The sequence below is a fragment of the Sciurus vulgaris genome (assembly GCF_902686455.1).
Source record: "Sciurus vulgaris genome assembly, chromosome: 12".
Lineage (NCBI taxonomy): Eukaryota > Metazoa > Chordata > Mammalia > Rodentia > Sciuridae > Sciurus > Sciurus vulgaris.
In genome coordinates, this window is record NC_136473.1 from 85,960,621 (window position 1) to 85,983,226 (window position 22,606).

The following is a 22,606-nucleotide window of genomic DNA, read 5'->3' on the forward strand; positions in this document are numbered from 1 at the left end:
GGAAATGTTATGGGCCAGGCTATATGAGCAATGACTAAACAGACTCCATTTTACCTTGAGACTCCAGTTATGTAGGAAATACTTCTCCCAGGGGAACGCCCCACCTCTGTACCCATCAACAGTTGCTTAGCATGACTTGTTTGGCAATACGAAATGACAAAATGGCAAATCTTATATAATGAAAAATTGTTCTCTTTTTGATTCCTAGTTTCCTAAACAATGTACCATGTTAACCGTGATGTCAGCAGTGATTGTTCAGATGTTAGTAACCATTCTTTAAATTGTACGTAAATAAGGTCATTTTGAACTACTTCCCTTTCTGCTAATGATTTCAGATCCCCTGATGTTAGTTTGTAATTTCGAATCATAGCAACAGATTATGATTGATGGTATAAAAACCCCTGCAACCCTATAATCGGGGTTTTTCTCCCAATAGCCATTTTTGGGGCATTATGTGAGACAGTCAGCCGGCCAGCTTAATAAAGACTCTCAAATTTGGACTTCTCAGTGGTAATTGGTCAGTTCGTAAGTTGCGCCCCATAACATGAACATTGGTCTGAGGTATGATTTCCTGGAATTCACCCCAAATCTCAAGGAAAAAAAATAGACAAGTGGGAATACAACGAAGTAAGAAGCTTCGGCCCAGCAGTGGAAGCAATAGCACTAAGTGGTAACTTAGAGAGCGGAATAAGATATTTGCAGAGTATATGCTTGATAAGATGTTAATATCCGAAATATATAAGTAACTCCTACAATTCAATAATAAAAGAAATAACCTGATTTTTAAAAGGGCAAAATCCTTGAATAGACATTTCTTCAAGGAAGATCAACAAATGGCCAACAGATGTATGAAAAGGGGCTCAACATCACGAATCATTAGGAAAATGCAAGTTAAAAACACAATGAAATACCACCTCTTACTGTTAGGATGGCTACTATCAATAAAACAAAAACAGCAACTGTTGGCAAGGATTTGGAGAAAAGGAAAAACTTGTGCACTCTCAGTGGAAAAGTAAATTGGTATAGTCCTATGGGGGGGAAATATGGAGGTTCTAAAAACATCAAAAATTGAATTGCCAGGCTTGAGATGGAACTCAGGGATAGAGCACTTGCCTAGTCTTCAATCCTCAGCACTGCATAAAAGTAAATAAATAAAGTAAAGGTATTGTGTCCATCTACTACTAAAAATTAAAAAAAAAAAACTGAATTGCCATTTAACCCAGAAATCCTACTTCTGAATATATATCCAGAGGAATTGAAATGAGAATATCAGAGAGATATTTGCACAGTCAAGTTCACTGCAGCATTATCAGCGTTATTCACAATATCAGGATATGGAAATGACAAAAATGTTCATTGATGGATGAATGGATAAAGAAAACAGTATGTAAATGTCATGGCTTATTATATAGCCTTGAAGACAAATGATACTGCCATTTGCAATAACTCAGATGGACTGGGGTAACAATATGCTGAAATAGCCAAACAGAAAGACAAATACTCCAAAAAAAAAAAAAAAAAAAAAACCCAAAATAAAAATCAAACAAACAAATCTCTCTACAGGTAGAATCTAAAATAGTTAAACATAGTAGAGAGTAGAATGGTGACTGCCAGGAAATTGAGGGAGGGGGACATAGGTATTGGTCAGAGGATACAAAGTTTCAGTTATGCAAAATAAGTACATTCTGGAGATTGACTGTTTAAAGTTAAATTAATGGAAGCATGTAAGAATTCAAAAATATATAGTAAAATATTAATGGAAGAATTCAGGTAGGCATTGTTTGAAAGTTTTCAAATGAAAAAATATCCTTTTTTCAAAATATCTTTCTCAATATATCTTTGAGATATTGAGAAATCTTAGCATATGCCATATTAATTTTTCAAACTATATATCACCCAAATTTCAACAAACAGTAGAATGGATAGATAATTTGTGGCATATTCACAAAATAGAATATTCTATGAAAAAGGAACTATCTACTATACCCCAAAATATGGATGAACTTCATAAGCCACATATGAAGCAAAAGGAAACAAGTATAAAAGAATGTGTACTAAATGTTGTCATTCATGTACTATAAAACGTGGCAAAACTAATCTACACTGTCAGAAGTGAAGATAGCGTTTAACACTGGGGAGGGCAGGAGGGTGTAGATAGTGCCTTGGAAGGGTGCTTCTGGGAAGCAGATATTTTGTTTCTTGTTCTGGGTCCTGAATTTGTGATGTAAAAATTCATTGATATGTGCATTTCTCTATTAATGTTATATTTTAGTAAAATATTCTAAAATTGAAATATTAATGCCTCACACATTATTGTTCTTATTTGTATTACTTTTTACTTTAAATTAAAACTCATTAGAATGTAAACTTCACAGGAGTAATAATTTTAGTCTGCTTTTTCACTGCAATCTGTCTCAGGACTCACCATGGCCTTGTATATAGTGGACATTCAAAATCTTTTTCACAAATGAGTGATGATAAAACACAGTGTTTACTCGCCACTTGCCACAGAATTCAAACTCTCTAAATGTTAGACATTACTATTTTCAATAAACTTTTCTACCATTGAGACAACTAAGATCCTTGATGTCTTTAAGGAGTGCGATAAAGATAATGACCCATTTTAACTTTGAGCACCTATGATCTCATGTTCCTAGTTCATTGCTTCACTTGATCAATATTAGTAAACAACAATGGCTAGGTGACCTTTACTCTTGAACTTACAATTGGGAATCAAAGTTGAAAATTTACCCTGCTTTTTTTTTTCTTTCCTTTCCTTTCCTTTTTTTTTTTTTTCTTTTAAACAGTTTATGTTAATTATTTGTGCTGCTGCTATTGTTGCCCAATTGGTTAACATGTTCTTATTAGATTCTGGTAGGAAAAGTAATGTCAATTTATATAGTTGTGTTATTTTAACATTATTTGAAAACATTTTAGTTGAAATAAAAGGCTTGTTCCAATTGGACTTAGATGTAGTAAATTATTAACTTTTTCTTCAAGAGAAGCATTGTTTAGCTAATGATGAGTTCCCTAGTGCTTTAGAATTGTTAAAATCCTTATGAAGCATACCACTGAAGATGAAGTTCAAAGATTTGGCTTTTATTATTATATTAATGATTTTAGGAGAACTCTCTGCAGAAGGTAAAATTAATTCTTAATTTGCTAAAATTAAGTTATAAATGGAAAAGTTATAAATGGAAATTCTAACATTCATACAACTTGTTTTAGTATAATCTTTCATTTTGATGTATCAATTTTATAACACATACTTTATGTAAATGTGACTTGTTATAACATTTAGAAAGGCTTTTTTCCTTTGGGAAAAACTGGCAAACTATTCTTAAAGTAGCTTAATTTGGAAAAACAAAACAAAGACCCTTCAAATATATAGGTTTGGGGGGACAGGAGACCATGATCCAAATACTTTAAAGAATTTTCTGGCTAATAATATGGCAGTTTAGAAATCAGCTATTAATATTTTTAAAAAACTTTTTAATTTGTTCTAATTAGTTATGTATGACAGTAGAATGCATTTATGCATTTTGATAAATCATACATAAATGGAATATAATTTCTCATTTTTCTGATTTTCCATATTGTAGGATCACATCAGTCATGCAGTCATATATGTACATGAGGTAATGTCTGTAATTGTAATTTTATTCAAGAATCTGTTCTTAACATTGACACAACTGTCTATAAGGTGAGAGCTTACTGAGGGAAATTTAAAAAAGAAATAACCACAAATCATCAATAAGATTTCCTCCTCTTGCTACTTTGATTTTTATCCCTGTGATTTTTTCACTGCCTGGAGTTATTAAGTAGTGGTTAGTTTGAAAACCACACAGTAGAAACTTTTTTTTTTTTATATTCCACTTGGAGAGTGAGAAGGTTATATTAAGAATTATGTCTGAACAGCAGTGATAAACTAGACCAACCTAGTAACTATGGATTTCCTAACTGTTAGAAATACTAGTAACAGACTGCCTGGTGTGTAAGATTACTGTGAGTATAGTGTAACAGCGTGTTCTAAGGCACAGTTATCAGTGCTTTTCCACTGGAGGGTTAATTAAGGATCTAGGCAGGTCAGTTAGCAGTTAGCAAGAGTAAATGTGAAAAATAGGAAACCACAGCAACAAAACTTTTCTAAAGTAAACACCTTAGAGAAGTTGTTGAAATAAAATATCCTGTAAGTTATGAATGCCTCTTAATTGAATAGTTCACTACAAATTTTCTACCAGAAGTCTGCAATTAAAAGGAGGTGAAATAAATATAATTAATCTTATTTCATACTTTTATCTTTATAATAGGATAATTTTGCATGAAGCTGCCTTTGATTTTATTTTTTTTTCTGTCTAAATAAGAAAATGCAAGCAGATATTATTATCAATTAGCTATGTTGTAATGACTGTGTAAAATTCTTAGTTAATTTTCTATTATAAACTCATCTGACACAAAAAGTAAGCTGTGTGATCACGATTTCACACTTCCCCTACTGAGGACCTGAGGGCCAAGAGTTGAGTAATTGTCCTTCTCATTTCACGACATACAATCATTACTGACCTATGAAAGACCTCACTTTTGTTTTATTTATAGGGTTTTTTCTCCTTATCTCTGATCCTGAGTTCCATTCCATATGATATCCATAAGTTCTTAAATATGCAAATGCCTTTGTTAAATATGTCATGATTTGTGCATGTGTTTTACAGTCACATTAATGCAAGCTTGTTGTAGAGTTTATCTTCTTATTTTACTGGCTACTGTTCAAATATATTTCCACTTTGCAACCTATTTTGTGGCTTTTTTAACTACATAGTAGTTCATATATTTTATTTTGTTAGGGTCCCATTCCGACTAATCCCAGGAGAGTCAAAGTGAACACAGGGTAATGCAAATCACACAAGGAGGTTTTCTTAAAGCAAGCTGGAGCCTGGACCGCAATCAGCCCCTCAGACCCATACAATGGCTGGGGGGAGGGAGCGGCCCCGAGGGGCGAGAAAGTGCTCTATGTAAGAGCTTTTTCCAGCATTCATACAGAAGGATCTGTACATTATTGGTTAAAATTCACACAGCTAAATACTTGTCCTCTTTTGGTTTGGTCCCTCCACTTTATTTGAATCTTATTGGGTCCCGCCAAAACTGAACGGTCCTGGAGGGAGCAGGGAGGAGGGAAGGAGTGAATGATGAGGGAGAGGGGTCAGGGCTAGGTTCCCCTGTCCTTGATAGATGGGGTCTCCGGACAGCTGCACATTCCTCAGGTAGATATCTCTGCACAGCCTTGATAAGCCCGGGCCCAGCGCATCCCATTTGACCCTTTATTGGCCCTCAAAGGCCCGCTGTGGCTGCGGCATCCTCAGTGCTTCCACGCCCTTTTCCTGGGGGTCCGGTTCACAAAATGGCTTGTTTATACAAGAGGGCTGCATGGATGACACCCCGTTCTCAACAATTTATCTAGTCTTCAGATGATAGAGCTGCTTTCTTCCTAGACTCAAATAATTCTGACATTGATACTGTCATATAGTCATCTATTGATTTGTAAGGTTTCTTCAGCCTATATTCACTCATGGGTGGGATTATTAGGACATATTTCTGGGGGTACCTACTGATGAATTACTTTGTGGAATGGCTGTTTTAATGTACGCAATTTCCAAAGGGCGATGTGAGCTATAGCCTCCCATCACCTCGTCAGCACTTCCTGTTCTCCACTTAGGTACTATTTGTCATGCTGTTGTTCATAGTGTTATCTCTTTTTTTTTTTTTTTTTTTTTTTAACTCTCTGATTCTTGGTAAGTTTGTACATCTCTTCATATACTTTTTTAGATGTTCAGATTTCTGGGATTTCCCGAATTGTATCTGATTAGCATTTTCCTGCGCTTTATGCCTCCTTATAGCTGATTTGTGAGAAGTCTTTGTAAACTGTAAGTTGTAACTTCTTGTCAGTTTTAGACACTGCAAATTCCTTCTTCCAAAATGGTATGCGTGTGTTTTGTGGAGAGTGACTTTCAAAGAAATTCTCAATTTTTTTTTTATCATCAAACTCATTAAATTTTACCCTATAGTTTTCTGTGGTTTTTTCCTATACCTCTGAACCATACAGTGTGATTGGTAGCTCTTGAACTGTATGATATGATATGGGGCCTTGGTGTTGTGAGTTAGTGTCCCGTGCAGCGTGGTGCCTATAGCTCCAGTGGCTGCCGGAGGACGTGACTCACCAAAGGCTCTCAACACAGGAGAATTTTATTGATTGCAGGTCATACGTGCAGGTCCTGGTCGCGAGGCTGGGGAGAACACTAGCGTCAGGTGCTGTGTCCAAGGTGTCCAACGGGTCTCTAGCGTTCTGCGTTCTCTCTGAGTTCTCGCGACCCAGGCCTTTTATCCTATTACAAGTCGTGGCCTAATGCCTTAGTCACGTCAACAAGTGTCACAACATTTAAGTAAATATTTTTCTCATTTTTACATTAAGGTTCTATGGTTTTACTTCAAAACAAATTGCAAAAGAGGTCTGTAAACATTTTACTAATATCACACTAGTCACACTCTGACGTCATGGGTGTCTTATCACTGTGCGCCTTACATGTTTGGCTTTTACTGTTATTTACCTTTTTATATTCTACTTAGTCACTTCAAACATCATTTCACTTCAAAACATTAATTCAATATGGCTTCACTTATGTTCCATACAGTTAGAAATGATAGAATCTTATATTTAGTTGTACAAATTAATTCTTTGGCTAAAGCCATTCTGCTATTTTCCACGCTTACCAGGTTTTCATACTCAGTGTATCTCATTATTGCTTCTTTATAGTCCCTTACTTATAGTCTATAATACCAGTATCTCCCATTATCTATTTCAGGATATTCATGATGCAAATTTGAAATTCTCCACTTAACTGTTCAGTTTGCTTCATCTGATATTTATTATCCAGCTTGCTGACATTCTTTTAGTGGAGTTCCTCCTATTTCTTATTTCTTTCTTCTCATGAATTCACATTCTCCCAGGCATGTCATCTACCTTGAGCAGTAATGTGCCTCTCCTGATGATGGAGGCACATGCCCCAGGACAGTCTTTGAAGCCACACATTTGCTGTTCCTACTCCACTCTGTTCAGGAACAGTGGCCCTCAGGGAGCAACCTTGTGTATTCACTGCTATTTTTTAGAGTCTTTTCATTATAAATTCCTGGTGCTGGGATATGCAAAATGGTGGGAGAAATTCTTAGGGAGAGGAGACTAGTCTGCACATGTATTTATCTGCTGCTCGGCTCCCTTGATGTTGGCAATTTTATGTTACTCATCCTTTCATGCCCATTCCCCTCAGTCTTGGGCTGGCAATATCATTATTTTATGCCTAAGGGCAGTGTTAGGGTTGGCAGTAATCAAGACATTGAAACCAGAATAATCCCACCGGCTCCAGGCCTTCTTTGACCCATGACTATTGTTTCTTCCAGCACAACTCCTAGAAATTGCCCTAGGGTTTCTCTCTTTTAAGCATTTTTATTATTTTCAGATCCCCAACATAATGAGAGGTTTTTTGAAATAAAGATTTTATTTGTAATATAATAGATACAGAAAAAGGAAAATAGTATAGAGTTGGGTGAATTTGAGGCAATTTTACACCAAACAAATCAAGATAGAGAGTATCAATAACCCCTTAACACTTCCTACATGACCCCTCAAAGACATTAATCCCCAATGTTAATTTTTCTGACTTCCTTTACCAGGGATTTTTAGTTTGTCCTCTTTAAAAAAGTTATATAATGTATGTGACTGGCTTCTTTCATGTAGTATTATGTTTGTTAGATTCATCATTCATTTATTTGTGTTGCTGCACATACAATATTACAGGTATGCCTAATCTAAGACATGTTACCTTTTCTGCCATTAAAGTTCATTTAGTTGTTTCTGATTTGGAACCACATGAACAGTGCTGCTAAGAAATTCTTCAACATGTCCTTGTGTTCACAAATGTGTGCTCTTCTCTTGGGTAACATGATACATGCTCTGCTTCTATAAATATTACCAATATATTTTATGGCACCAATTTATACTCTCACTTGTATTATTATGAGAGGTACTGTTTCTCCATATGTTTAACAATCATTGAGATAATCTTTCTCATTTCAACAATTGTAGTAGATTTGCAGTATATCATGATGGTTTAAATTTGTATTTCCCTGATGATAAGACCAAATACTTGGCCTCTGACCATTTAAATAATCCCATTTGCTAAGTTCTTATTTGAGTCTTTATTTTAATTTGTCTTTGTCTTGAAAGAAGACCAAAAACCATTTATTTCACAGTTTGGAGAATCTGTCTATCTTAAGGAAAAGTTCGTCTGATTTAGAATGCTTTCCAATACAGAGGACACTAGCCACAAGCAGTCAGTCCTCTGTATGCTGGGGTTCCTCATCTGCAGATATAAGCAACTGAGGAAAGAAAATATGAGAAAAATATTCCAGAAAGTTCCAAAAAAGTGAAATGTGAATTGGCCACGTTGCCCAGTGCTCTACTGAATACATGCATTAGGCATTGCTTTAGATATTTCAAGTATCCAAAGATAGTATAAAGTATGCCATAGGAGGTCTGCAGGTTATATGCGAATACCACTCCGTTTTACATAAGGGTCCACAGCCCCACTGTACTAGGCAGTGGGACATGTTGCTGAAAGACCTGGAGACAGTGTGCAGGACATAAGGTTTACTGAAAACCGCTTATGTGGAAGGTCCACGGGTGAGGGCTGGAAGCATTGCTCTTCTGTCCCTCATGGTGCCTTGCCATAAATTCCACTGGCATTAAGATAGGCAAGTAGCACCTTCATCTCTCATGGTGTCTTGCCAGAAAGTAGTGCCTCTGTCCCTCACTGTGCTTTGTCCAGTGGCAGCTGGCTGGGTGAGCACTGATGCTCTCCACAGCACTCTGCTCTGTGATAGTTACTGCAGGGAGATGAGTATTAATGGGTTAGGCTACAGAAGCGGTAACATCATTAGCTTGCTTCCAGCATTATGTGACCACATTCCAAGGAACTTGGCATACATGCAAGAAAGCAGCTTTTTAAGATAACTTGTCCTAATTTCCAGCATGCCTGAAAGAAAGTCAGTGTCCTTTAAGATAACACTTATTTGGACAATCTGCTTGGGTCCACTCATCATTCCCTTGACTTGGTTAGATTTTTAGAAATGTAAAGGGGCATTTCAGAGACATCATGCTTTACTATTCTTTTCTCCAAGGCCAACACAAAGGGATTTGAGCATCCATGGGTTTGGATATTTCCTGGGAGGTCCTGGAACCAATCCCCAGTTACTATTGAGGGACAATCCTATGACTATTGAGTACTTGAAATGTGGTTAGTCCAAGTTGAGATGTACTGTCAATGTAAATACACACAGGATTTTAAAGGGTAAGAAGATTGCAACATATTTTTAAAGTAATGGGCCACATAAAACATATTATTACAATGAACTCCCATCATTCCTTTTTACTTTTATTAATGTGAGTAGTAGAAATTTTAATTATATGTGATTTGCATTATGCATCTATTAGAGTTGTGTAGAACTGATAGCATATTAATTATCATGGAAAAAGAAAATGAATGCTTGGATTGTCCCAAAAAAGTGCCTTAAAGTTTTAGGTAATAAAAATAAATGCCAGATTTAAAAATGTATTATTGCTTGATTGCAAATTCCATGGTCTCAGCTTGAGTTTTCCTCATTTCAGAGAAACATTGTGATTTTCCTACTGTGGAAAATGGAAGGCTTGCCCAATATTACTATACTTTTAAGAGTTTTTACTTCCCAATGAGCATAGACAAAAAATTGCCATTTTTCTGTATGGCTGGCTACACAACTGAAAGTGGGAAACAAGAAGAGCAAAGCAGATGTACAGCAGAAGGCTGGTCTCCAGAACCAAGGTGCTTCAGTAAGTCGGCACACTGTGTCAACACAGTAACAGAATGGCTACTGTGTTCCGATAAACCAGTTTATTTAAAAAGCTAATTCATTCCGGTTTAATATAGACATTGGTTAATCTTTTTGGTAGATAAAAACAAAATTACTAGCAAACTCTTTTTTTACAAAATGCTGTATCTGAAATCCCAACTTCGTGTTAAAAGATTATTTTCTTTATTTGTTTTTAATCATATCCTCTGAAGGGAACAAGGGTAATAACTGAAATTGTTATATGGATCATTTTGCAAAAGAGGTCAGAAAAAATGCTTAAGATCCTGACCTCAGCAAGGACAAGGTTGTTACTCTAGTGCTTCATCATTTGCAAACTCTTAATTCTTTGACTGCTAATTTCTAATATAGATTGAAAATTCTGAGTTCACATTTGTGAGAAAGTATTATGATGGGTTTATCTCATTATTTCATGTCATGTTATGCTAAAGTCAAACTATTGGTGAGCTTCCAGTGGTTCAGGTGAACTCTTCTAAGCTAAGAATTCTCTAAGCTCTGTTTTCCAGACTAAAAGGCTTTGGTTGAGTCAGTTTCATTTAGAAGAGGAGGTTAGGTATGGCAGTAACTCTGGTTTGATATACCTAGTAAACACGTCCATTTGAGATAATTACCCATTCTGTGACTTTAGGACTGCTCATAATTTAGTATTAACATAGAGCATAGATTAACTCTAGTAAATAAATCTTATTTATAATTAGAGCATAGAAATAAATTATATGCCCTAAATTTATTGACTCTTTTATCTTGGAAAATAAAATATTGAAATATGAGCCAGAAGAAATTAGCATGGTATTGGTTTAGATACAGTCTCTGCAGTCAAACTGACTGCATGTGAATTCAACTCTGGGATTGGGAAGTGATTTGAACATCCTGAACCTAAGTTTCTTATGTGTACAATGGAATTGGTATTGCTTCAACATGATAACATTTATACAATGTTGGACATACAGCAAGTACTAAAACTATTTAAACTAACATTAACCTCGGATAAATTTATCAACCCTTTTGAATTGGTTTGTTATGAAGGTCTAACAATGTGGCTTATAATGATAGACTTCCACAGAATGCTAAGGTAATTTATTATCTTATACATTCTTGTTGCAAATACTTAGTAAAAAATAACTTTGTTGCTTGATTTAGTGGCAGTTTAAATAGATTGACTACTGAATACTGTGCAGCTAGGTGATCCCAAAATATTGGTCAAAAGAATGAAAGAACAGTTTTCATATTAATTTAAGATGTTTCCAGAATTATTTAAGAATCCATTAAATAGGTACATGTTTTTGTAACATGTTAAAAACTTTCTACCTGGGATGTAGCTCAATGGTAGAATGCCTGCTGAGCATGTGTGAGTCTGTAATCTAAAGGTAGGTGTGGTAAGGTTAGGAATGAGTATAAGGACTAGATTTAGTAAATATAAAGAAAGTCAATGTCAAACTGAATCCATTTTCAAAAAAATTTTATGCCTGATCTGTAAGATATTTCCAAAATTAAATCAAGGAATTGTGGAGTGAAAATTATTTCTCTCTCTCCTTCAAATTCCAATTAAGAGTGAGATGAAATATTTGTCCTAATTTTACAACTTAGTAAAAGGCAAACTTAATCACTAAGTTAAACAGAGAAAATTTTTCCCCATAGGAAAATGCACTAAGCCTGACCTAACAAATGGTTATGTCTCTGATGTAAAATTCTTATATAAAATCAAAGAGAATATGCGTTATGGTTGTGCTTCTGGATACAAAACCACTGGCGGGAAGGATGAAGAAGTGATCCAGTGTCTTTCTGATGGATGGTCTTCTCAACCAACCTGTAGGAAGGAGCATGGTAAGTAAGAAATCTTATTTTAAAACAGGATAAGAGGTTGTGAGCCCAGTGCTTCCTTCTAGGATGGGCAGGCATCTTATATTGAATATAATTTTTACTGAATATAATTTTTCATCATGTCTGCAAACTTGAGATGTTTGATATTATATTCCTTTTCTCCAATGTTTAGTGCTTTCTTTCAACTCCTATAACACCTACTCCGGCAGTGCCTATTCTGGACTACTAAAAAGAATTGGAATGAAATAAAATGAAAAAAACTTTAATAAAATATTTTGATCAATTGTGAGCTACTATATGCTACTAGTTTATTTATTACAGAATAATTTTAGAACATACACATTGTATACTGTTAACCAATATCAGATATAATTAACATCATCAAATCATTTGAATGTAGATATTTTGTTAGTATGTTGTAAGTTATTTAAATTGTCCACCTCCTCTGGTAACATATGATTAAAATATTGTTATTTCATGAGATTTTATTTGAATTTTGGCCTTTGATCAAGTATAATGAACCAGGCTTTTGTGAGTTAGCTCACAGGGTGCATGAAAAAACAGAATACAGATGCAAAGGCAAACTTTATTTTGCAGTTTACCAAGGGTCAATTGTGCCCTGTATTCTTAGGATTTGTTGAAAATACCTTCTGAGATTTATTTGAATTCTTTTAAGTTATCGATGAAGTTTATAAAATAAATAACTTTAATTTTTCTAGAAACGTGTTCGGCCCCTGAATTACATAATGGAAATTATTCCACAACACAGAAAATATTCAAAGTGAAGGATAAAGTGCAATACGAATGTGCTGCTGGCTACTACACGGCCGGAGGCCAGCAGACCGAGGAGGCTCAATGCCACACGTATGGATGGTCTCTCACACCGAAGTGCACCAGTAGGTTCTCGAGTTCAGCAAAACTTACTTTCAATCTGAAAAATACCTCTCATCCTGAAGTATTTATAAGTTGTTATGATAATTATGATCCATTTGCATATGTTTTGTTTTTAGTGTAAATTATATTCATAAGTAGGATTTGATCATTTAAAGTTTTCAAATAGGAAAAATTCATTTTGGTTTACAGAATAAAATAAGCCTAATGATATGTTTTATATATATATATATACACTATACATATATATACTATACATATATACTATACATATATATATACTATACATATTTATGTATATGAAATAAATTCAAAAGCTCTTCCTAGTTAAAACAGCATAGAGCAAATTTATTCGTTTTTATTCCAGACATGGATTGTAAATAGTATATGAATTTTGTTCTGGTAGGAAAAATAAACACTTCTTTGTATTTTTATTCATTCTTTCACTTTTAGAATTAAAGTGCTCTTCTTTAAGATTAATAGAGAATGGCTATTTTCATCCTATAAAGCAGACCTATGAAGAAGGAGATGTAGTTCAGTTTTTCTGTAATGAAAATTATTATCTAAGTGGACCTGACTTAATTCAGTGCTATAACTTTGGTTGGTACCCAGAATCTCCTGTATGTGAAGGTAAATTTTTAAATTTTATACCTACGCAAGTAGCATATCTTAATCTCATATTTTAATCAGTTTTAATCTCTATGTGCTCTGAAAAAATATCTAATAGAATTAATGGTATCTAATTCTAGTCTCTAGTGCTCTTTTTAAAATAAATTGTCTTTTAAATCAATGCTCTTTTCAGAAATCTTTATTCCATTTGAAGAAACTTTAAGCCTTAAATTAGTTTGTATTAATGTGCATCTATTTTCTATTTAATATTCAAAAATCTCCATTATAAATGCTAAAAATCTTATAATTATTAATAACTTTAAAAAATTGGGAATTATTAATTGCCCCAAGCCATCATCTTTGTGAGGACATTTTTTTAATTGGTCACATAATTACTGATATGAAAATTCAATCTCCAAAGTAGTGAGGTAGGGAGCAGAAAAATTGGAAGACTATTAACTTGAAGTGAAAATGGAAGATGAGGTCATCTACTAAGAATGACTCCAAAAGCACGTCTAAAGTTACACTTCTATCACTGAGTATGTTCAGGCAGGAGGTATGTTTATCAGAAGACACCAACTTAATAATTACTAACCATAACTACAATGTGATATGAAGAAAGTCTCAGTCTGGCACAGGAAATATGAAAAAAAAAATGCTATGATGTTGCAAATGTTGTTATTAAATCAGGTACAAAGTGCAAAGTGCTTAAATAATCATTAGATTATTATTATTATTATTATTATTAGGTGGGAGATGGTATTCGTGGAAGTGATGGGTAAATGTCATAGAAGTGATGGATAATATTTGGATTGGGTCTTAAGAAATAAGTAAGAGCTTGAGGACTGGGAGGACAGGAGAGGCACAGGGTTTGGTAGTCACTGTTTTCCCTGTAGTATAGGAAATAATTCTTCATCGACAGGAAGGTGAAAAACGTGAAGCTAGAACTTGAAAGTGGTGAAGACTTGAAACAGCAGTAGGGGAATGAACGAGGTTTCTGGCCAGGGCTGTGCATGGGATTTCCTAGAACTATCAGAGTTTCCTGATTGCCCTCAGTGAAAACTTTGATGGTTTTGTGATTTGCCAGCTGAACACAATAATCTTGCCACAACAGTAGAGAGGAAAATTGTTAGCAAATTTTCTGCAGTACATTATTTCAAGTATAAGTGGCAGAAAAATTAAAAGTCTATTCCTTGTCCTTTCCCCCTCCAAATTCATAAGCCAACATGCCTGTTATTTGATAGTAAATACTCAAGAGAGGTAGTATAGTAAGCTGAAGAATATTTTCCCCACTCCCCCACAGATACCCACATCCTAATCCCCGAAACCAGCAATGTTACCTTATATGGCAAAAGGAATTTTGCAGATGTGATTAAGGATTTGAGGCTGTCTGGGGTGATTCATTTGGACCCTAGATGTGATCACAAGTGTCCTTTTAAAAAGAAACTAAAAGGAGATTTGACTACAGAAAAGGAAGTAGGAGATTGGAAATGGATAAGCAGGCTGAAGTGAAACAAGAAAGTAAATCTGAGCCAGAATACAGGCAGCCTCCAGAGGGCAGAAAAGCCAAAGTATTGGATTTGCCTTGAAAATCTAAAAAAGGCACACAGTACTCCTGAAACCTCAATTTTATCTAGTGGAACTGATTCTGGATTTTTGGCCTTCAGAAGTGTAAGAGAATAATTTCTGCTGTTTTAAACCACTAAAATGGCAGTTTGTTACAGTAGCGATAGAAAACCATTAATAAAGTATTTTATAGTTAAGAAAGTTAAGAACAGATTTTAATACAGGCAGACATAGACTTAACAAATCTGCCACCCACTTCATAAACTTTAGTGTCTTTATCTGTAATATGGAAGAAATAGTGGTTCCTACTTAAGAAAATTATTTAGGACCAAAGGAGATAATGAATTTAAAGTGCTTGTTGCTTTATTGCTTTATTGGTATATAAAATAAGAAGGTTGCCATGAATTCAGTAGCTTCAAATTGAATCAACTATTATACCCAGTTTCTGTAGTTCAGGAGTCTGGGTTTGGGTAAACTGACTTCTCTGTGTTGGTGTCTAACAGAGCTGCAGTGAAAGTGTCATCTGGTACTGGGGGCTCACCCAACGTTTGCCTAGGCAATAATCTTCTAAATTCATTGAGCATGTTGGAGGCATTCAGTGCTTTGCAGGCTGCCGAACTTGAGCGTCCCACTCTCTTGTTGACTGTAAGCTGGAGGCAGCCTTCTGCCCCTTGCCTTGTTGCTTTATCTGTTTGGAAGCTCACAACATGGCGTCTTGTGTCTTCAAAACCAGCAGGGTGAGGGACTCTTCCATGAAGAATGGTGTCATAAATTTATGTTGCATAATCATGTATACATAATCACATACTAATCCATCATCTTTGCTGTATTTGTCTAGAACCAAGTCATAGGTCTCATTTGTGGATAGGAATATTACATAAGGAAGTAAATTTCAAGAGGTGGGGGGTCACAGGGGTGCCCCTAGAACCTGTCTGCCATAGTTTCTATGGTGCTTGATACCATAAACATTCTTCTTGAATATTTATTGTTTTATTATATGACTAAATATGCTGATGTCTTTTCATAAGGAAGAAGAAATAGATGTCCTCCTCCGCCTCTGCCCCTAAACTCCAAAACTGGAAAGTATTCAACAACTTATCGTCATGGAGAAATAGTTCATATACAATGTGAACTTAATTTTCTGATTCAGGGGTCAGAAGAAATACGTTGTGAAAATGGAAAGTGGACAGAACCTCCAAAATGCATTGGTTGGTAACACCTTGAATAAATTTACCCTAAAATGAACTATGAATATGTAGCTAAATGGTTTCTTCTCTTTAAATTACTGCTTTTCAGAAGAAAAGGAGAAGATGGCCTGTGAGGACCCACCCTTTGTGGAGAATGGTGCAGCAAACCTACGCTCTGAGATTTATCACAGTGGGGATAAAGTGACCTACAGATGTGACAGAGGCTACCATATCCGTGGATCAAATGAGATAACTTGTAATCGTGGAAAATGGACAGTTCCCCCTGAGTGTGTTGGTATGTATGCCACATTTAACAATAGCTAAGATGATAGTGCAAAATGTTTCATTTTGTTTATTTATTCTATGTACTGGTAGCTCAAGACCACAGCTTACAAGGGTTAGAAACACATTGCTACCATACCCACTTTGGGCCTTTTTTATATATACATGGAACCATCTTTCGAATTCAAGCCAATGTAAATAATCCAGAAACTGACAAAAAAATGTTCCAAATACATTAGTGCTGGGCACTGTTAATCTGACTTCTGTGAACACCATGACCTATGAACTTTAAATGACTGTACACAAGTGAGGATTTGCTTCACTGGAGAAGTAAAGGCATGTTGAATTGAACCATGAGCATGATCTACTTCCTCTCCCCACATGTCTTGTGAAGTTGGGGTCAAGCATTCTGTTTCTGACTTTAGGTGTGTTCTGCTGACATTACTTTTGCATCTGGTCATTCTGAACCTCATACCTTTCTGAGACAGGTCAGTGATCTCTGGTGTTGCTGAAGAGTGCCCCCAGGCTATACAGTATCATTCCTGGTTGCTTCTTGTCATCCTTTGCATTTCTTGATCAGATATCGAAGAGAGCTCCAAATGTGTTTACCTACGATATTTATCACATAAGACAACAGCTATTAAGTATACTAAATAAATTAGCAGAGTCAGAGAAAGATTTTAAAGAGAAAAATGGATATTTCATCCATGGGTTAATGGAAAACTGAGAGGAACAGAAACAAGAAGCAAGAAAATAAAAGTGGATTGATGCCAAAGGAGGGTTTTAGAATTCACTATAATCTTTAGGTTGAAGAACATCATTTCCCTCTCTATACAGCTCAAGAATCTCTTAATCACAATTCCTTCACAGTTAAGAGAAAAGTATGCATACTTGTTCTTGGTGTTTATTTTTTCTTAGTAAATTTAAAAAATACTTGAGCTGAACATTTCTTTCATTTATGATGAATTTAGAAATCAATTGTGTGTGTACTCAGTACAAATATTGAGATACCATAGTTTGGGTAATAATATTATATTATCATATTGTTATGAGTTCAAATTAATTTAAAATAACATTTTCTCTTAGAAAATAATGAGAATTGTAGGCCTCCACCTAATGTAACAAACGGGGCTGTTGTTGGTGTGTTATTGCCAAGTTACACAACGGGATCCTCAGTGGAATACAGATGCAATGAATATTACTTATTGAGGGGATCAAAAATATCTCACTGTGAACAAGGAAGATGGTCATCTCCACCTATTTGCTTGGGTAAGAAAGAGAAAACACTGAATTTATTTTACTATTATGTTTGCTATTTTTATGTGATTTTATTTAAATATTGTATAGTATAGAAATGATTTTGCATAAATTCTTTTTTCCAAAACATTTCCCCTTCATTTTAGAAAATCTCTAAATAAGTAGAAAATTTCTAACACTGTAGTTGCATTAAACATACTACAATATCACTTTCTCAAATGTGCAATGCATGCTAAACTAAGTTAAAATATTCATTTAAATAAATATTAGAATTTTAAACTACAAAAGCAAACCATTGTTATTTACCAAAAATCAGTAAGCAAATTAAACTAAATAGAAGAAAACTGAAAATATTAGTAACTTTGCTTGAAACAACTGCTATTAGTGATTTAGATAATGAAAGTTCTACACACATCTAAATGCACATATAACAACATAAAAATGCTACCATATTATGTAGACATTAAATATATTTTTTTTCCACTTAAATATTTTGTAAACATGGTTAATCTTACTTCTACATATATATTTTAATGGCTAAATAGTATCCCACAGTCCAGGTACATAAAAATTAATTTAATTGATAACTTTATCCATGGATGTTTAGTATTCAACATACTTACATTCCAAACAGTACATTTTTAACATAATGTTTGTACATTTTTAAGATCTTTATTTTTCATTTAAAAGGTTAATTACATGTATTTTGCCCACGTTTTATTTTTTTCCCTTATTTTGCAGATTTTCTGAACTGGAATTTCTAGACAAAAAAGATCTGAAACTTTAATTTTTTCTTAATTGTAAACTGTCCTTCAGAAAGGTTATTCTTATTTATAACCCTGCCATTAGTGAATTAAAGTGGGAGGTTTTTTAATCTTTGTCAACTTTGAAAATTTTAATTTTCATATTTTATTTTTAATTAAATAAGCAAATTATTTTGATTTATATAAGTATTAGGCCTTTTTCAATTTTCTAGTGGCTACAGTGGTTTTTTTTTAATGAGTGAGTGGTCATAATGTGGCCATTTTTTCATACCTGTAAAAGTATATCTACATAAATTAAATTGTGTATTTGAGAATCATGTATACTGCAACCATTTTATTTTTATTTATAGTGTTTAAAAATATAGATGTTTAAGTCTTAAAGTCTTTTAGCTTTTTGTTCATAGTTCCTAGTTTTCAAGTAATTCTTAGGATGCTGTCCCATTCAAATTCAAGTATATCTTCACTTGTAATTTTTCTATTGCTCTCATTTCATACTGAGATATTGGATACTAAGTTTTTGATTATGTGATTGATATTGCATTGAACAGAAGTACAGTTATTTTTTATTTATTTTTTATTGTAAACAAATGGGGTACAACTTGTTTCTCTGGTTGTACATGAAGTAGAGGCATACCATTTGTGTAATCATACATTTACATAGTGTTTTATTAATGGTGTTTGATTCATTCGGTTATTTTTTCCTCACCCCCCACCCATCCCACCCCTCTTTTTTCCTCCATACAGTCCCTCCTTCCTCCATTCTTGCCTCCCCCCCCGCCATTATGTATCATCATCCACTTATCAGTGAGATCATTTGTCCTTTGGTTTTTTGAGATTGGCTTATCTCACTTAGCATGATATTCTACAATTTTATCCATTTGCCTGCAAATGCCATAATTTTATTATTTTTATGGCTGAGTAATATTCTGTTGTATATATATACACACCACAGTTTCTTTATCCATTCATCAATTGAAGGGCATCTAGGTTGGTTCCACAATCTGGTTATTGTGAATTGAGCAACTATGAACATTGATGTGGCTGCATCACTGTAGTATGCCGATTTTGTCCTTTGGGTATAGGCCAAGGAGTGGAATGGCTGGGTCAAATGGTGGGTCCATTCTAAGTTTTATAAGGAATCTCCACACTGCTTTCCAGAGTGACTGCACTAATTTGCAACCCCACCAGCAATGTATGAGTGAGAAGTACAGTTATTTTTGAGGACAGAGACTAGACTGAAATAGAAATGAAAAATAACGAAACAACCTCATAAGGAGTGACAAGGCTTAAAGAAATCTGTCATTCAGTATCTGGATCAATTGCCTCAAGACATTTAAATAGGCATGATGCTAATGAATTGAGGCAAAAAGTGAAGATCAATCATTATCACCAGGGCAAGACGAGAGAGCTTGCACATCTTGTTTATCCACTGGAATTGAGCATATTATCTACAAATTCCGGCAACAGTGTAAGGAGGAACAGATGGGAATCTCTATAACCTCTTCCTGCTTGTCTTCCTGCTCTTCCTCCACTCCAGCGATTCTGGACTCCTTCCTCTTCCTCAAGGCAGGCATGCTCTCACCTCAGGGCCTTTGTGTTGGTTATTTCTGTCAGGTGCTCTCTTTCATCAGAAAATGACACTCTTTAACCTTCTTTGAATGTTTGTGCAGACACTTACTTAGGCCTACCCAGCTGCCTGACTTGGAAGTGCAAACTCCCTCCCCCTGGTGCTTTTGTTAGCTCCTCCCCTCCACTCTTTTTCCACCTAATTTCATAGGCCATAGTTTAAAGATAGTCACAAATAATAAAATTTCTGTATTTACTATGTCTATTGTGGGGGTTTTGGTTAGAAGGTAAGCTCCAAGGGGTCAGGGTTCTTTGTCTTATTCACCGATACTTAAAGTATAAATATTTATACTTAAAGTACATTTTATAAAGTAAATATTTATACTTTAAGTACATTTTCTATTTTAAGGTTATTATTTTATAAAAAGGAAATAATGATTAACCTGTTTTATGGCCTTAAGCCATATTTTTAATGTTTCAAATTGAGTGTTTTTGGTTTATAGTATATAAATCTATAAATTCATTTGAATAAAAGTAATAAAAGTACATATTTTATTATCTATATATTTGAGGAGCTTTAATAATGATAAATATAAAATGTAAAGTATTTCTTTTGATGCCTGTCATAATTTTTATTTTAAAGATACATCACTTTCATGTTTGTTAGATGAATAAAGAACTTAAAAGAGCATTTTATTTTTCAGAACCATGCACTGTTAATATGGATTATATGAACAGAAATAACATAGAAATGAAGTGGGCCTATGAAGGAAAGGTCTTGCATGGAGATTTAATAGATTTTGTATGTAAACAAGGATATGAATTGCCTCCATCAACCCTGCTGTCTGGGTTGTCTGTGCAGTGCAGTCGGGGAGAAGTGAAATATCCTTTATGTGTCAGAAAAGGTAAAATAATAGTACTTTTAAACAGTTTCTTACCTAATTAATGAATATCAACCACCTTGATTGAAAGTTTAAACTTATAAGCCTAAGCAATTTGCCACTATCATCTTCTAATATCTAAGTTCAGAGTGTTCCAGCTTTTAGTTATTTAAAAAAGAAGACTATGCTAACATTTTAATTCCAATAGGATCTTTTTATGAAGGGTAAAAAAAAAATCAAAGATTTAAGAAACATCACCGTACTATCAGTGGATCTTTATGTTAACACTCAACAACACTAAAATATCTTTACTAAGGGTTTTGCTCAGAAAACTACTTGATGCAGAATGTGAGAGATTTTGTGTACTCCCTGTAATAGGGACAATTACTTTTAAAAACAAAAAAAGGGAAAATAAAACATATGGAAGTCAAGACTTTAAGAGAGACCTTGTAAACTTCCCCTTTCAGCTAGATTGAAAGGGAAAAATAAAATCATGATAATACTGTCATAGTTGTAAATATGTATTTAAAGTTTATAATATGAAATTCTAATTCTAATAGTCACTTTTAAAGTATGACAATGTTGCAAAATATCTTCAGTATTTAAAAAATATTTTGGAACTGCCTTAAAAATTCCTTTAAGGCAATAAAATATCTCATTTTCTTTGTAGCAATTATTAAAGTTCTGGATACCTATTATAGCAATTCATTGTATGTTTTTGTTTTTTTTTGCAGAATCTAAAGGGACGTGTACATCTCCTCCACTTATTAAAAATGGAGTCATTATTAGTTCAGCAGGAGGCATCTATGAGAATGGTTCCTCAGTAGAGTACAGATGTTTTGATCAACATTTCCTGCAAGGACCTAGGGAGGCCTATTGTGTAGAGGGAGTATGGACTACACCACCGTTGTGCTTAGGTATGTAGAACTACTTATGCCTCTAGCTAATAAAATAAAATTACACATATTTAACTTTCAGTCATTTTATGTTGAAATGACACTAATACTAAATTTGCTGCATTTGCTTTTTAAAAATTATTATTTAATCACTGGTTTCTATTCTTTCCTATAGATCTCAAATAACTGTAGTTCAGTTTGCTGTAATAAATTCTGAGTGCAAACCGTGCATCAGGTAGTAGTTTGGTATTAGGCCATAAATTGAATGAACCATTGTGATATGGGCAAACATGTTAGAAACCATGATGAAGTGTGACTGGCTCTATAAATAGAAAACACTAACAAGCACAGTAAGGGAACAGAGAAATGGCCATCTCTATATCCAAAGATGAAGCAAAGGAATTCTTAGCAAGGAATCCTAATAAAAAGTACTACATTTACCAAGAATCTCAGAAGGCATAAAATAGTTATGCTAAAGCAGGCACTCTACCACTAAGCTACACCTCCAGCCCTTTTTAAAAGAAAAAAAATTAAGACAGAGTCTCACTAAGTTGTCCAGCCTGGCCTAGAATTTGAGATCCTCCAGCCTCAGCCTCCCCAAAAGCTGGGATTACAGAGATGAACCACCGTGCCCAACCAATTCTGACATTTTTCTTATTTCACTGACTTGGACTTTAGTACAATGTTGAATGAAGCAGGTGATGGATAGCTTTGTTTTCCAGTCTCATAAGAAAACTTTTAATAATTCATCTTTAAATGGGGTATTATAATTTCAAATATTAGGTTAAATATATATATGTATTAAAGTAGAGGATATATATATATATATATATATCCTTTAATTTGCTAAGAGTATTTTTAATGATCTTCAATGGGTGTTCAATTTTAGCAGTAGCTGTTTAAAAAATCATAGGATTATTATTTTTTTATGTATA

The 22,606-nt window shown here is 34.3% G+C and overlaps 1 protein-coding gene across 2 annotated transcripts in view; it reads left to right on the plus strand.

The window, feature by feature from the left end:
* Nucleotides 1-22,606, plus strand: part of F13B (coagulation factor XIII B chain) — a 370,477-nt gene that overhangs the window by 343,023 nt on the left and 4,848 nt on the right. Inside the window, exons 1-10 of one of the 2 annotated variants that reach the window (XM_079108001.1) lie at nt 2,996-3,141; nt 9,713-9,913; nt 11,590-11,775; nt 12,492-12,668; nt 13,117-13,293; nt 15,867-16,046; nt 16,135-16,320; nt 17,394-17,576; nt 20,599-20,799; nt 21,510-21,692. In XM_079108001.1, coding sequence (XP_078964127.1) covers nt 3,078-3,141; nt 9,713-9,913; nt 11,590-11,775; nt 12,492-12,668; nt 13,117-13,293; nt 15,867-16,046; nt 16,135-16,320; nt 17,394-17,576; nt 20,599-20,799; nt 21,510-21,692 — 1,738 coding nt within the window. In that variant the 5' untranslated portion in view covers nt 2,996-3,077. Of the gene's footprint in view, nt 1-2,995; nt 3,142-9,712; nt 9,914-11,589; nt 11,776-12,491; nt 12,669-13,116; nt 13,294-15,866; nt 16,047-16,134; nt 16,321-17,393; nt 17,577-20,598; nt 20,800-21,509; nt 21,693-22,606 lie in introns of those variants that run through there. The other variant, XM_079108002.1, reaches the window with a different exon arrangement.